The sequence below is a fragment of the Mus pahari genome, chromosome 5 (assembly GCF_900095145.1).
Source record: "Mus pahari chromosome 5, PAHARI_EIJ_v1.1, whole genome shotgun sequence".
Taxonomy (NCBI): domain Eukaryota; kingdom Metazoa; phylum Chordata; class Mammalia; order Rodentia; family Muridae; genus Mus; species Mus pahari.
The window spans coordinates 145,804,839-145,818,516 of NC_034594.1; the positions used below are offsets into that span (position 1 = coordinate 145,804,839).

At 38.5% G+C, this 13,678-nt stretch overlaps 2 protein-coding genes across 2 annotated transcripts; one reads left to right on the top strand and one right to left on the bottom strand.

Annotated features, from left to right (window-relative positions):
• The first annotated feature begins 4,540 nt into the window (after positions 1-4,540).
• On the top strand, positions 4,541-5,519 carry LOC110322446 (olfactory receptor 10J1-like). The gene has a single exon (XM_021199119.1). It carries the CDS (start codon positions 4,565-4,567, stop codon positions 5,495-5,497), a length of 933 nt encoding a protein of 310 aa, XP_021054778.1. The 5' UTR covers positions 4,541-4,564; the 3' UTR covers positions 5,498-5,519.
• Positions 5,520-9,189: 3,670 nt separating this feature from the next.
• Positions 9,190-12,526, bottom strand: LOC110322563 (mucosal pentraxin). The gene is made up of 2 exons (XM_021199260.1): positions 12,422-12,526; positions 9,190-9,864 (listed from the first exon to the last, which is right to left on the bottom strand). Exons 1-2 carry the CDS (start codon positions 12,483-12,485, stop codon positions 9,269-9,271), a joined length of 660 nt encoding a protein of 219 aa, XP_021054919.1. The 5' UTR covers positions 12,486-12,526; the 3' UTR covers positions 9,190-9,268.
• Positions 12,527-13,678: the final 1,152 nt, after the last annotated feature.

Here is a 13,678-nt window from a genome sequence, read left to right on the forward strand (position 1 = left end):
AAGTAGTGGGAGTGGGTGGGTAGGGGAACAGAGGTGGGGGGAGGGGTATGGGAAACTTTCGGGATAGCATTTGAAATGTAAATAAAGAAAATAATAATTAAAAAAAAAGAAATAAGCTGCTTTCTAATACAGACAAATTAACATTTAAGTCTTCCCTCAAGGTATCAGTATTAATTGGTGTACTTCCTCAAAATTCGATGCAGAGTCCATTTTGGAAACCTGGACAATTCTCAAATCAGTAAACAAATGAAAGCGTCTCCTGTGGCAGCCACAGAACTTCTTAATGAAGCCCACGAGATTGTCTCTTAAGACCCCTAACGAATTCTCCAAAGGAAAGATCCCCAGGAGATGGAGTGAAGAGATTCACTAGCTAATATAGAAACTTCAAAGCTCCTGAAATTTGCAACCTAAGAGACAATTTCTTTTTTCTTCTCTTATAAGGCCAAAGAAGTCAACTCTCTATATCAGTGGGGACAATAGTAATTTGCTTTTTCCTTTTGATACCTGAAAGCTAAATTTTCTTCACTTTCTTAGTCTTAGCTTCTACTGTAATCACCTCCTGGATGTGGGGTTTGTTGAGTTGTATTTGTTTTCAGACTCAGTTCTTTCCAGAACTTTGTAAAGATTCCTTCCAGAATGCACCTCCTTCCGGTTCCCACTGCCAAGGTCAGACACAGTGACAAGTGAGAATGAAATACCAAGTGTGTCTTTTCAAATGTTTGCTAATCTCCCTCTACAGTTTTCAGTATGTGGTTTCTTCTATAGAGTCTCCTGTCTGTTAACATTATATCTTATCATGCCCCTTTGCTGTGGTTAGTAAACTGAAGAACATGAAATCTAGTGGTGCTATGAAAATAGTCATCAGTATGTGAAATACTCTCATATTAGAAGACATAGAAAGTGGAATGATTTGTGAGGTGGTAATTAGCAAGGAACTAGATATTGAAATAGTAGAAAGTAATGTTTTCCAACCATTATAGACCAAAAAAATGGAATTGATGCTAATAATGGAACAGTATACATCTCTGGAAATTAAAGGAATGAGATGGCTGTACTGTTTCCAGAAGCATTCAAGACATATCCTCCAATGGAAGAAGGTAGACAAGAATTGTTATGTATAGTCTAATTATATTGTGTAAAATTGAAATGATACAGAACTATGTAAGGTTATGAAAAAATATAATCCCAGAGAGAAATAAACAAGTGGAAAGAAAGAAACCAAGGAAAGGAGAAAGGAAGGAAAGAAGAAAGGCAGGCAGGCAGGCAGGCAGGCAGGCAGGAAGGATGGAAGGAAGGAAAGAAGGAAGGAAGGAAGGAAGGAAGGAAGGAAGGAAGGAAGGAAGGAAGGAAGGAAGGAAGGAAGGAAGGAATAATCTTGATTACTTACGGACCAGAGTATATGGAGGAGAAAACTAACTTTTCTGTTTACACATCCCTACAACTTGGGAACATGTGTAATTTAAAAGTGTAGTTTTATTTTCTAAACACACATAGTCCTTTCTTTTTAAAGAGGGCTACCAACTTATAAGATTATACGTTTCTAATCATTGGAGGCACTGAAGCAGAATTTGGGCGACTATAGGGGAAGAATATTGTGCTTTGAAAATTGCCTTCTAACTCTAGGGTCCAATGACTCCATCACAGTTCATAGACTCAAAACTTCCCAATGCATTTCTCTTCCTTAAATTCTGGCTTCCAATAGGGAAATCCTGGTGGATAAAGTGAGTGGGATTAGCTGCTAGCTCAGAACTGGATTTTCAGTCTAGGAAGGAAGTTATTTCTGTAGAAGAATTTCTTTAAAAAATTTTAGGAGCTGGGGGGGCGAGAATTTCCTCCCCCCAAAACTATTGGAACAGAAATTTACATAAAATGTTGCATCTTTGATGGTTGAGATGGCACAGAAGGAAGCTGGGTTGCTGTATTGGCTTCTGTAACCTAGCTGCCCCTGTGTGTACTGATCTATCTGTTCCTTCCATTGTGAGGAGCCATGGCTTTCCTGATTAGGAAGAATTAAGGAAACACAAGGATTCATATGCTCCATGTGGTCTTTCTAGAACCTAGCTTACTTTGACTTCCCAGTTACTAAAAAAAAAAAAAAAAAAAAAAAAAAATAGTGTTTTACCTTAACTAAAAATGTATGATGAGTCCTGGTTATACAGGGACAGTTAAGGGTTAGTACACTTGACCCTCTCATCTTCACAGTATATATATATATATATATATATATATATATATATATATATATATATATATTTTTTTTTTTTCATATCTCTATATCATCAAACTGCCTTGTACTGTTTTTCAAAATCTTCAGTTAGGAAATTCCAAACTCTTCTTCATTCAGCTCCTTGCATCCCAGTATACTAAGAGCAACAAAGTTATTTAGTTCATTGTAAGTTTTTTATTTAACTCTAGCATCTTCATCACTTTTTGGTGGTCCCTTAACACCTGCGATGAGCATCTCTGCTTCAGTCTCCCCATCATTGCTCAGGAAGTTATATTTTACTAATTACAGAGTCCGACAACTGATGACAATTCCCTCTGGCTTCCTGCTCGAAGACTCTAACCTGCTCAGGCATTGTGCCTTCAACTGTTTCTTCTCTAAGGTAAGTTCACTCACCTGTTCTCGTTTATCGTCCTTGGACCCCTCTGCCATCAAATGATATATTTTGACTGGGAAGAAATATTTACCAATTTTAGTCTTAGATTTCTAAAGGAATAAGTAAGTGCAAAAGTCTGGATTGTATAGAGGTCATTAAAAAGGTAATGTTGGAGATTTTGAGTGGATTTTCTTCATTTTAATGTTATTTATGTTTTTGAATGTTTACTTCCTTTCTGTAAAAATATTTTTTAATTTTTAAATCAAAGTATAATTACATCATTTCCTTCCTTTCCCTTTCCTCTTCCAAACCTCTTCATGTATCCCTAGTTTTAACTTTCAAATTCATTGTGTTTTTTTCATCAGTTAGCATTGTTACACATACATGCACAAATGCTGCTGAGCCTGTTTCGTGTTTGATGTATGTATATACTTCTTCATTTTCATTCTTTTTTTGTTTTGTAAATTGCAGTCTGTGATCTTCTTATTCATCAAATTTTCCATGTTTGCTCTCCTTGGCTATAAACTGATCAGATGGTTCCCATCAGATGCATATGTCATAATTATGTTAATTATCAATTAATTATCAATTCACATTGTTTCTGGCCTTGATTATCATAATTAAAATAATTACAGATCTTTGTACATACATTCTGACACACATATATGACAGTTTCCTAAAAATACATAATTGGAAATATTAATTATCAAAATATTCATATAAGGTAAGGTTGTATAGATTATCACTAACCTGCTAATATTTCCTCAGCTTCTTGGGTTCTAAAATTTTTCTGGTTTTCCAAATTATTTCTGGGTTTTAAATTTCTTTACAATGTAATTTCATTGCTAGAGAAAGAGGAAAATACATACATTTTTCCAATGAAAATAAGAAGTCATCTTATTTCTCATATTTGTTGTGGCCATTGATACTTTGCAGGTAGTTGAACAAATCACCCTAGTTTTAGAAGGAAATGATTGCATGAATTTGAGCAAATCACATAGACTTTGGTGTCATAATTTTCTTACTGCAATATGGGAGGTACAAATAAACTAATATATAGGGTGTTATAATGTTGAATAACATATAGAAAAAATTAAAATGCTACAAGGAATTGCTTATCGTTATTCAGTTACTTTTTAACGTAAGTGACTTTTGATTCTAAATTATCCCTCAGTGAGAGAAGTTAAAAGATTGGTTCCCCCACAGCTATTTAATGTATAATCATGAAGAAATTAGAAAAGATAGCTTACTCTAGTGAAACCAGCTACCTGTGAAATTTATATGTAACCAAAGCTGGAAAAGGCATGAAGATGCACACAATCCAGGAAAATAAGTTGCTGGGCAACAGGGAACTTGATTGACAGGTTACATCTAGTACTAAGAAGAGTTTCTGAGAAAAAGGAGGAATCTGTCAATATTGGAGAAAGAGGGCAATATTCTTTGCTTTTAAGATGGAATAGGGGACAGTCAGGCTTGCAAATGCTGAATGATCTGTGGAAATGTGTTCATGAAGCAGACAAGTGCATGAGAGAGTGCAAACATTTGTAAGGTGCTGGGGCAGCCTGCATTCCTTTTTACAACAGCACAGAAGTGCAGTTCTTTATGAAGACAATAAAAAAATAATCTGTTTTAAACAAATTCTAGATAACAAGTTTTGAAACCATGCTCAAAGTGAAAATGCCCTTCAAATTTAGTTATGTCTTGTCTGTTTCTACTGACTACTTCCCTTTCCTACTTAAAGTCCACCTTACCAGGCAATCTGTTCCACATTTTACATACAAACTTTTAGGCTTTAAGTCATTTCCTGATTGTGTCTGTCTTTGACTACTAGATGGACAGCTGTCCTTGCTAACTCGCCATCTACCCAGGGACAGAACCATTAACAATTCTCCCTAAGCATCCTCTGCTTAAAGTGGGCACAGATATATTCTGATTGATGCAAGCCTGCCACTCCTGTCTGGAGGATGATGAGAAGAAACCACACAGTGGTAAATGAATTTGTTTTCCAAGGTTTCTCCAGCTTTCAGGAATACAAGTTTACTCTCTTTATGGTATTTCTGACCTTGTACCTGCTAACTCTGACTGGCAATGCCATTATTATGATAATCATCGGTATTGATCGCCACCTTCATACTCCCATGTACTTCTTTCTTAGTATGCTTTCTACTTCAGAGACAGTGTACACACTGGTCATTGTACCACGGATGCTCGCCAGCCTTGTGGGTTCCAGTCAATCCATTTCTTTGGCTGGTTGTGCTACCCAGATGTTCTTTTTTATCACTTTGGCCATCAACAACTGCTTTCTGCTTACAGCGATGGGATATGACCGCTATGTAGCTATCTGCAACCCCTTGAGGTACTCGGTTATCATGAACAAGAGGGTGTGTGCCCAGCTAGTATGGGGGTCCTGCAATATTGGGCTGCTTGTGGCAATAATTCAAATTGCATCTGTATTCAGGGCACCTTTCTGTGACAGAGAAGTAGCCCACTATTTCTGTGACATCCGCCCGGTTATGAAACTGTCCTGTGCTGATACCACTCTACATGACATAGTTAACTTTATCATCAGCTCACTGGTTATTGTGGTACCCATGGCCTTGGTTTTCATCTCTTACATTCTCATCATCTCCACCATCCTCAAGATTACCTCTGCTGAGGGACGGAAGAAGGCCTTTGCCACCTGTGCCTCCCACCTCACGGTGGTCATCATCCACTATGGCTGTGCCTCCATTGCCTACCTCAAGCCCAAATCAGAGAACACCAGGGATCAGGACCAGCTGATCTCAGTGACTTACACTGTGTTTACTCCTCTCCTCAACCCTGTGGTGTATACCTTGAGAAACAAAGAAGTCAAGGATGCCATTTACCGTGCTATTGGGAAAAAACCTCTTGCCTAGGATACATGGCAGTTTGGTGTACAGTGGATTCCCTTTATTTACCTGCAGTTTCAGTTAATCACAGTCAATTCTGGTCTGAAAATATAAATAGAATATTTGGGGTTTTTTAAATTTTATTTATTTATTTATTCATTTAATGTATATGAGTGCTCTATCTGCATGTAGACCTGTGTGCCAGAAGAGAGCATCAGATCCCATTACAGATGGTTATGAGCCACCATGGTGGTTGCTGGGGATTGAACTCAGGACCTCTCAAAGAGCAGTCAGTGCTCTTAACTGCTGAGCCATCTCTCTAGCCCTAGAATAGTTTCAAGACAAACAATTCTTTAGTTTAAAATTATTTACCTTTATAAGTAATAGGATGAAATCTAGTACAACCCTGATCCATCTTACTTGGAACATGAACCATCCCTTCCTCGACTGTATCCATATTGTACATGCTACCCACTGATACTGTATTGTATCAGTATCTTGAGAACAAAATGCAGACAACACATAACTTTTTATTACTATATATTGTTATAATTGTCCTATTGTATCAGTAGAGATTTTGTCTTTTCATGTGTATATGTATGTATGTACTATTCACGTGTGTGTGCATGTTTGAATGTATGTGGATATATGTGAACATATTCATACCTGTGTGTGTGAATGTGAAGTTGTAAAGTTGGCATTAGGAGTCTTCTTTGGCCACTCTTCTACCTTATTTTTTAAGGAGTCACCCCAGCAGACTCAGAGCTTATAAATACAGCAAGTCTCTTTAGCCAGATTTGCTCTGGGGATTCCCTGTATCCACCACCTGAAGATGGAATTACAGGTGGGCTGCCATCTCCTCCCAACCTTCACAGGGGTCCTGGGGATTGAACTTTAGTCTTCACACTTGTATAACAAGTGCTTTATATATATATTCTATGCTTTAGATCTTCTATGCTTCAATTTTACGTGCCCATGGAAGGTCATGAAACATATCCTTCTTGGATAAGGGAAAAAGTCTATGTAGTCAGTCATAGTCTGGATGTTCTTTCCTTTTTCTATTGAAAACTATTTTTTATAGTATGTAATCTGATCACACTTGCTCCCTCTCACAACTACTCCCAGATCAGCCTCACTCCCTCACCCACTCAACTCCACCCTCTCTCTCTTTAAACAAACACACAAAAGTAAAACAGACAAATGAGAAAACAGGAAACATGCACACACACACACACACACACACACACACACACACCCCTCCCAAATCACAAGAGCAGAAACCAAAATATAAAAGTGAAAAATTGGGGTATTTTTTGAATGTTTGAAAAGAGTTTTTTCCCTATCATTCCTCTTATCCTCAGAGGAAATTGCAAAATATGATGGTAAGGTTACATTAAAGAATGACTCAAATATACTAAAGGTTGGTTCTTGTTTTTATTTTGTACGTATTTTCTTTTAACTAAAACAAATTTTTTCTGTGGTGTGAGAGACTGAGCCCTTTGTCTTGCGCACGCTAGGCAAATGCTCTCCCACTCAGCCCCACTCCCTCCTTCTCTCTTTTATCTTTATTCTGCTGTATCTTTTATTGGTCTCCCAGGTTGCCACTATAGTAATGACCAGATGCAGCTCACAAATGGGGAAACGGTTATGAATCATAAGCAAGGATGGAAATTCATTATTACTACTTCATTGATGGCAGAAAAGTGGGTTGTACGGTGCCTATTTGAATGCTGGGCTGAAAGATCACCATAAATGTCACACAGGTATTGAGTGTGAGCCTCTAAGAGGACAGAGCTGATGTCCAGTCCTGCTAGAAATGGACAGAGCTCCCTCTCCTACCTAGCACCGCTTTCTTTTTTGGGAAGTGATGGGAGTAACAGATACTGATTGCCCCACAGAAATATCACGTATAAACATTCTCATATGCCTTGGAGATCTGTAAGTTTTTACTTCAGTTTTTCCGAGTCTTTTTAGAACCAATCCATGAGTCTGGATTGCCGGTATTTTCAATGTTATTAAGCAACTTAGCCACATACATTTCAGAACATCACCACATGTTCTGAGGAGTAACACAGAAATAAATGTCTGAGAAAGGTGGTTCTGAAATTAAATATGCTAATGCTATGCTTTAACTCATTCCTGATGCTGCTGAAATGGGAATTAGCCCACGATTTTCACTCTTGTCTTTGTAGAACATAATCCAGTACTCATATTTTGTCCTTATCCTCTTCTTTGCTACACTGAAAATCTTATTTTGTGTGAATCATTAGGCGTTTACTTTAAACCACTGATTCTTAACATTTGGGTCATGGTCTCTTTGAGGTTGAATGACAGGAGTTGCATCTAGGATATCAAGCATATAAGATATTTACATTATGATTCATAACAGTAGTGAAATTACAGTTATGAAGTAGCAAGGAAAACATTTTATGGTTGGGGGTCACTACAACACGAGGAACTGCAGTATTAAAGGATTGCAGCATCATGAAGGTTGAGGACTTTAACTTCGAACATCTTTCTACACAAGAATCTGAGAGTTTCCTAACCCCTCTGCTAGTGCCCTTTAAATGGGAAGGTTACTTTCATGTGTGAGAAAGACCTAAGAGTTAGAACTCTTTAGCTTGGTGAGGAGTCAGAATAGGTGAATGTTTTGTGATCCATTCAAAGTTAAAAAAAAAAAAAATCAGTTTCTCGTTTTCAAGAATCCCACTGAAAATGCATGGGAAGCACACTTCAGCTTAAGCCTGGGGCCTCTGTGTTTCTAGTGAGAGTGTGAGAGCCAGAGTTATGTTTTAAGTTTTAATTACTTTCCTAAGAGATCCACAAAGCAAAAATGCCTCTAACCTGTAAGCCCCTTGCTGAGGGACATGTACTTCCTGAAAAGGTAGAGGTCACATGGTTTTGCTCCCCTAAACAGGTTGTTTTGGTTTTTTGTTTGCTTGTTTGTTTGTTTTGTTGTTTTTTTCTTCTTTTACTCAACAACACAGAATGTGTTTGAGCACAGATAGGCAGGGGTATGGGCAGGGGAAAACATCAGGATATATGCTTGCCCCTGATTGGACCTGATGAGAAATACCATGGCCTTATGGGTTTGCCTTTATAATTAACCTCTGTAAAATATGACTAATTGCCATTTCCTGGAAACCCCGGAATTGTCCTTGCCAGGGCCTATCATCCTGGCCAGTATTTAAAACTTGCTTCAAATTTGGCTCAAAAATGGTGGAACTGGTCTTTCTCTCCTGATTCTTGGGTATAACAGTTGGAGGGGCTGGAAGGAACATGTATACTTATCCTAGAGCAGCTACTTCCCAAGGAAGCTAAGAGTGAATGTGAAGAGAGACCTCCAGCACAGCTGGTCTTTGTCTACTTTGAGGTTTCCCTAAGCATACCTTTGCAAACAGCTTTCATTCTTTTCTGGGTAGGTGAACAGGCATTTTTTCAACCTAGCTCCTGAGAAATCCTCGTTTGAAGTCTGACTCCCTTGGATAGTCTGTTCCTGAAGGTCTCTCCCAGCAGTCACTTTGTGCTCACAGGTTTCTGAATTTGAGCACACAGAACCACCACAGGGTCTCCTCCAGTCACACAGAATCCTCCAACTTGGGTGCCCACTTGAGAGAAGAGTGTGTTCCCCTAGTTCCTATGGTTTGATGCTGTAGACAATTATGGTACAATTCACCCCAATATTTGCAACCATAAATAACATATAGCAATGATTTGCATTTCTTTGCTTTTTATTATAATGTACATTATCATTGTAACACAACCAAAAGCAGACTTAAATTTCATAGAGCAATTAGCTTAAGTCCACAGTTTGGGCTTAGTCACCACATAGCCCTTGTCTTCATAAATAAGAGCATGCCAGTTTATAAGGTTGCCACTGTTACAGCTGTCTGATACCTTTTCTAGGGGGACCACATGGTTCCACAAGGAAACATCCCATATCTCCCCAACAAAGGATTGTTTTACATCAAATTTCCCCCCATAAGAATCCTGTTCTTGTCCTATAATGATCTTTGCATCACCCCCCACAGTGTATCCCTTCTTCAAGCCTTTCCTCCCCACTGGTTTCCCATTCAGCCAGAATTCTGCAATCCCAGAGCCAGACTCCCAGCTCACACAGATATGGACTGGATCAGGAAGATTTGTGGGTGCTTTGAAAATGACTCCCGAATTCCCAACATAGAACATGTATTCTCCTCTCTTTTCCACAAAGAGAAGAATCTCATTGTCCTTGGTTCTTGTGTTGTAGGAGAAGATGCTGTAAGGGCGGGACAGGTCTGTGAAGGCCTTCAGACACAGAGTGAAGCTCTGCAGTGACTTCCTCACCTTCGGTATCAGGGACACATAGGCAGTGGATGATTCTTGAGGGAAAATAAATGCCTTTCCCGTCATATCTGTGAAGGAAAAAAACAGTAAGACAAACATCCTATCAACTCTGATATTTGATTTGTTCTTTTGGTGGCCCTAGAGCTGCTTCCTGGCAGAACACATACAGCACATTGGAGCACAGAGAGCCTATGAGTGTTTGAACTCAGCAATAATAAGCAGCTATACAGTGTGAAAGGCAGGCCGGTATAGGTGGTCCATGTCTGCAGTCTCAACACTGGAAAGGTGAAGGCCCACTGTCCTATGTAGTGAGTTCAAGGACAAGCTGAGCTTGAGAACCTGTCTCCAACAAACAAACAAAACCAAACCTAACAATGAACAGATGTATGTTTGTTCAGTTCAGTTGCTATAATATTAAAGATTGCCTTTAACAACTCTACCTCCATCTTCTTTGACACAGCATCTAGATAAAAGAAGTGCCAGAAAATTAAATATAACTGAAACATTGCAATGTATAAAGCCTGGGGTACTGCATATTCTCTCACCACTGACCCAATCATGTTATTTCATCTAGAGCCCTGTAGCTAGGGTTAATACATCCCGGACCTTTGTATGATGGACCATCAGAATCATGTAAATTGCTTGGTCCAGACCATGCTAGTGCTAGACCTCACCTTCACTTTCTCCTGCATTTCCCATGTTCAATGAAGACCAGATTTTATGACAGCAACAAGATCAAGGGATTATTTACTAAGGACTTATTTTGTCTTAAGAGCCATGCGAAAAGATGAAACTGTAATCATTATAGAATGATTCTTTCCTGGTTCAGAAAAGTAAATTTAACAAATGCTGCAGTCTGGAAAATAAACTGGAGAATAATGATAAACTGAATCAGAGGAGACATTGCCTAGAAATATTATAAAGTCTTGAATTGAGTTAGTTTTGCTTCATAGTAGGAAATGGGAAAACAGCATGAATTCTATTTCCTAAGATACAAGGGCTTCTTAAGTAATGCTTAGACTCTGGACCCCTGGAGAACTGGAATGGAACAGTTCCAGAAAAGAGGGCTAGCTTGAATGTATGAGAGAGGGGCATGTCAGGCTGGTGGGGGGGGGGAGCTAAATTCCTGTCAACACAACAGCGCCAAGAAGATTGGAGTATAAACCATGTATTTATGTCCTGTGATCAATTATCTCCCTGTTTGTAACCTTGTCAGGATCCAAACTTGAAGCAAAATATCATAGATAACCTGAAATAACTTGTAACTTTCTGCTGACAGTAATGCTCCAGTGTGGAGAAATGAACATCAAGTTTTCTTACTGGCATCAGCGAGTAAAAAAATGTAAAGCTGTCAAAACAAAAAGAAAGTAGCTTCTTTGGTAATAAAAAAGCTCATTTCATACACACATCATAAAGTTCATTCTTCCCTTAATTGACCTCAGCACCATTTATTGGGTGGGTATTATTTGTATCCCCATTGTATTGGTGAAGGAGTGAGGCATAGAATCCTACCACTTCACCATGGTCATTCAATTATCCAATTATTCTGCAGAGATGGGCTTCTGGATTCCTTCCAAGATGTCTTCTTTTCTTCTTTACTCTTATATTATCTCAATTAAGTGTGTAAGAGAATGAGAGAGTAAACATCCTCTTTACACACACACACACACGCACATGTCAGTATAAATGTATATATATATATATATATTTAGATGTAGATAATACACATGTATATATTTACATAATATACATATACATACATACACACACACACACACACACACACACACGCACACACACATATATATATGAAGAATCATCCACTTCCTACGTGTTTCTGATCCTGCTGATGAGGAAGTCACTGCAGAACTTCATCCTGTGTCTGAAGGCCTTCATGGACCTCACCTGCCCTTACAGCATCTTTTCCTATCCTGTTCTCTTAAATGAAAAGCTACGGTGCTCTCATCAGAGAAACAAATCCCATTCTCCTTCCTTGGACTCAGAGACTTCTTTACACACTAGTAATCATCATTACATGTGGTAGTTTTTAAGTTGTGACTTAACTTTATTCTCTTCCCACTGGGTAAGGGCTGATTCACTGGCAAGGAGTGGGACACAGTGGAAGGATTTCTAAGATCTGATTATCAAAAGGTTGTGGCTTCTGAACTGGACATTTCTTCCAGCTATGTGTGGCAGCTGTTTTGTAGAAAGGGCCTCAGTGATAGGAAATTAAGAGTGATCTACAGTCAACAGACAATGAAGAACTCAGATTCCCTGGCCAGCGTCTTGAAAAGAACTGAAATTGACTAACCATACAAGTAAGCTTGAGAGCAGACCTTCTGCACTGGAACCTTCAGACAATTCCACATCCTTGGTTAAAAGACTGCAATCTGATAGAGACCTGTGCTTGGAAACAGGACCTAGGGCACTCTCTGTTTTCTGTTGTAAAAGAGACATAAGACAGTAACTGATCACTTTTTCAAGCTGCTAAGTTTGCATCACATATAGAATAAGTAACTTCCACACACCATTCACTCACAGTTTTCTGAGAACCACAGCAGCAAACGGTGTTGGACCCCCTATGTTCTGGATGTGGAAAACATTCCAGCTTGGCTCAGGACCTACCTGTTTGTGACATGCTTCCTGAAAGAACAGAGAGAAGCAGGAGGCCCACAGTAAGCTTCTCCATGGTGCTCTTCTTGGAGTAGTGGGAGATCAGCGACCCTCGTCTCTGTGGAGAAACCTCGGCTGTGTAGCCCTTATATTGCACTCATAGGGAAAACACCCTTGTTTTCACAGAAGAAGACAAAGTAATAAAAGGTTAATATTAACTGAACAATAAATGGTTTTTAAATAAATGTATTAATCACTTCAAATAATGTAAAAATTCTTGGGTAAACTAACTAAGCAAATGAAAGACTTGTCTGATAAAGACTTGAAAGCACTGAAAGAAATGGAAGATATCAGAAGAAGGAAAGATCTTCCGTGTTCATGGACTGGCAGGATTAATATAGTAAAAATATTCATCCTATCAAAACCAATCTACAGACTCAATACAGTCTGCATTAAAATTCCAACACAATTCTTCACAGAACTTGAAAGAATGATTTTTAGCTTCATGTGAAACACAAATCACCCAGGATAGCTAAAATACTTCTGTATAATACCACTGGAGGTATTACCATTCCCAGTCTCAAATGACAGAGACCTATAGTAATAAAAACAGCATGGTGTTGGAACAAAGGACACATGTTGATCAAGGGAATAAAATTGAGGACTCAGACATGTCAACACACCAATATACACCTGATTTTTTTTATTAAGAAGCCAAAAATACATACTGGAAAATGGCAGCATCTTTAACAAATTGTGATGGTAATCTGGCTGTGACTATGTAAAATTATCTAAATAGATACAGTCTTATCACTTGGCACAAAACTCAACTCTAAATGGATCAAAGACCTCAACATAAAACCAGATACACTGAACTAGATAGAAAGGAAAATGGAGAATAGCTTTGAACTCACTGGCATAGGAGAAGACTTCCTGAACTGATAGCACTGATAACAACAGGCACCAAGATCAACAATTAGTAAGTGGCACCTAATGGAACTGAAAAGCTTCTCTCAGGCAAAGGACATCATTCAGAGAAATCTACAAGCTACAGAATGGAAAATGATTTTCAAGAATTCCACATCCAGTAAAGGACTAATATCCAAAATGTTTAAAGCACTTAAGAAACTAGATACCAAAAAGAAGCAAGAAATAAAAATAAATAATCCAATTTAAAATTGGGGTACCGATCTAAGCAGGGGGATCACAAGAGAGGAATTGCAAGTGACTGAGAAACAAAGAAACGTACAACACTTTTAGCCATTTGGG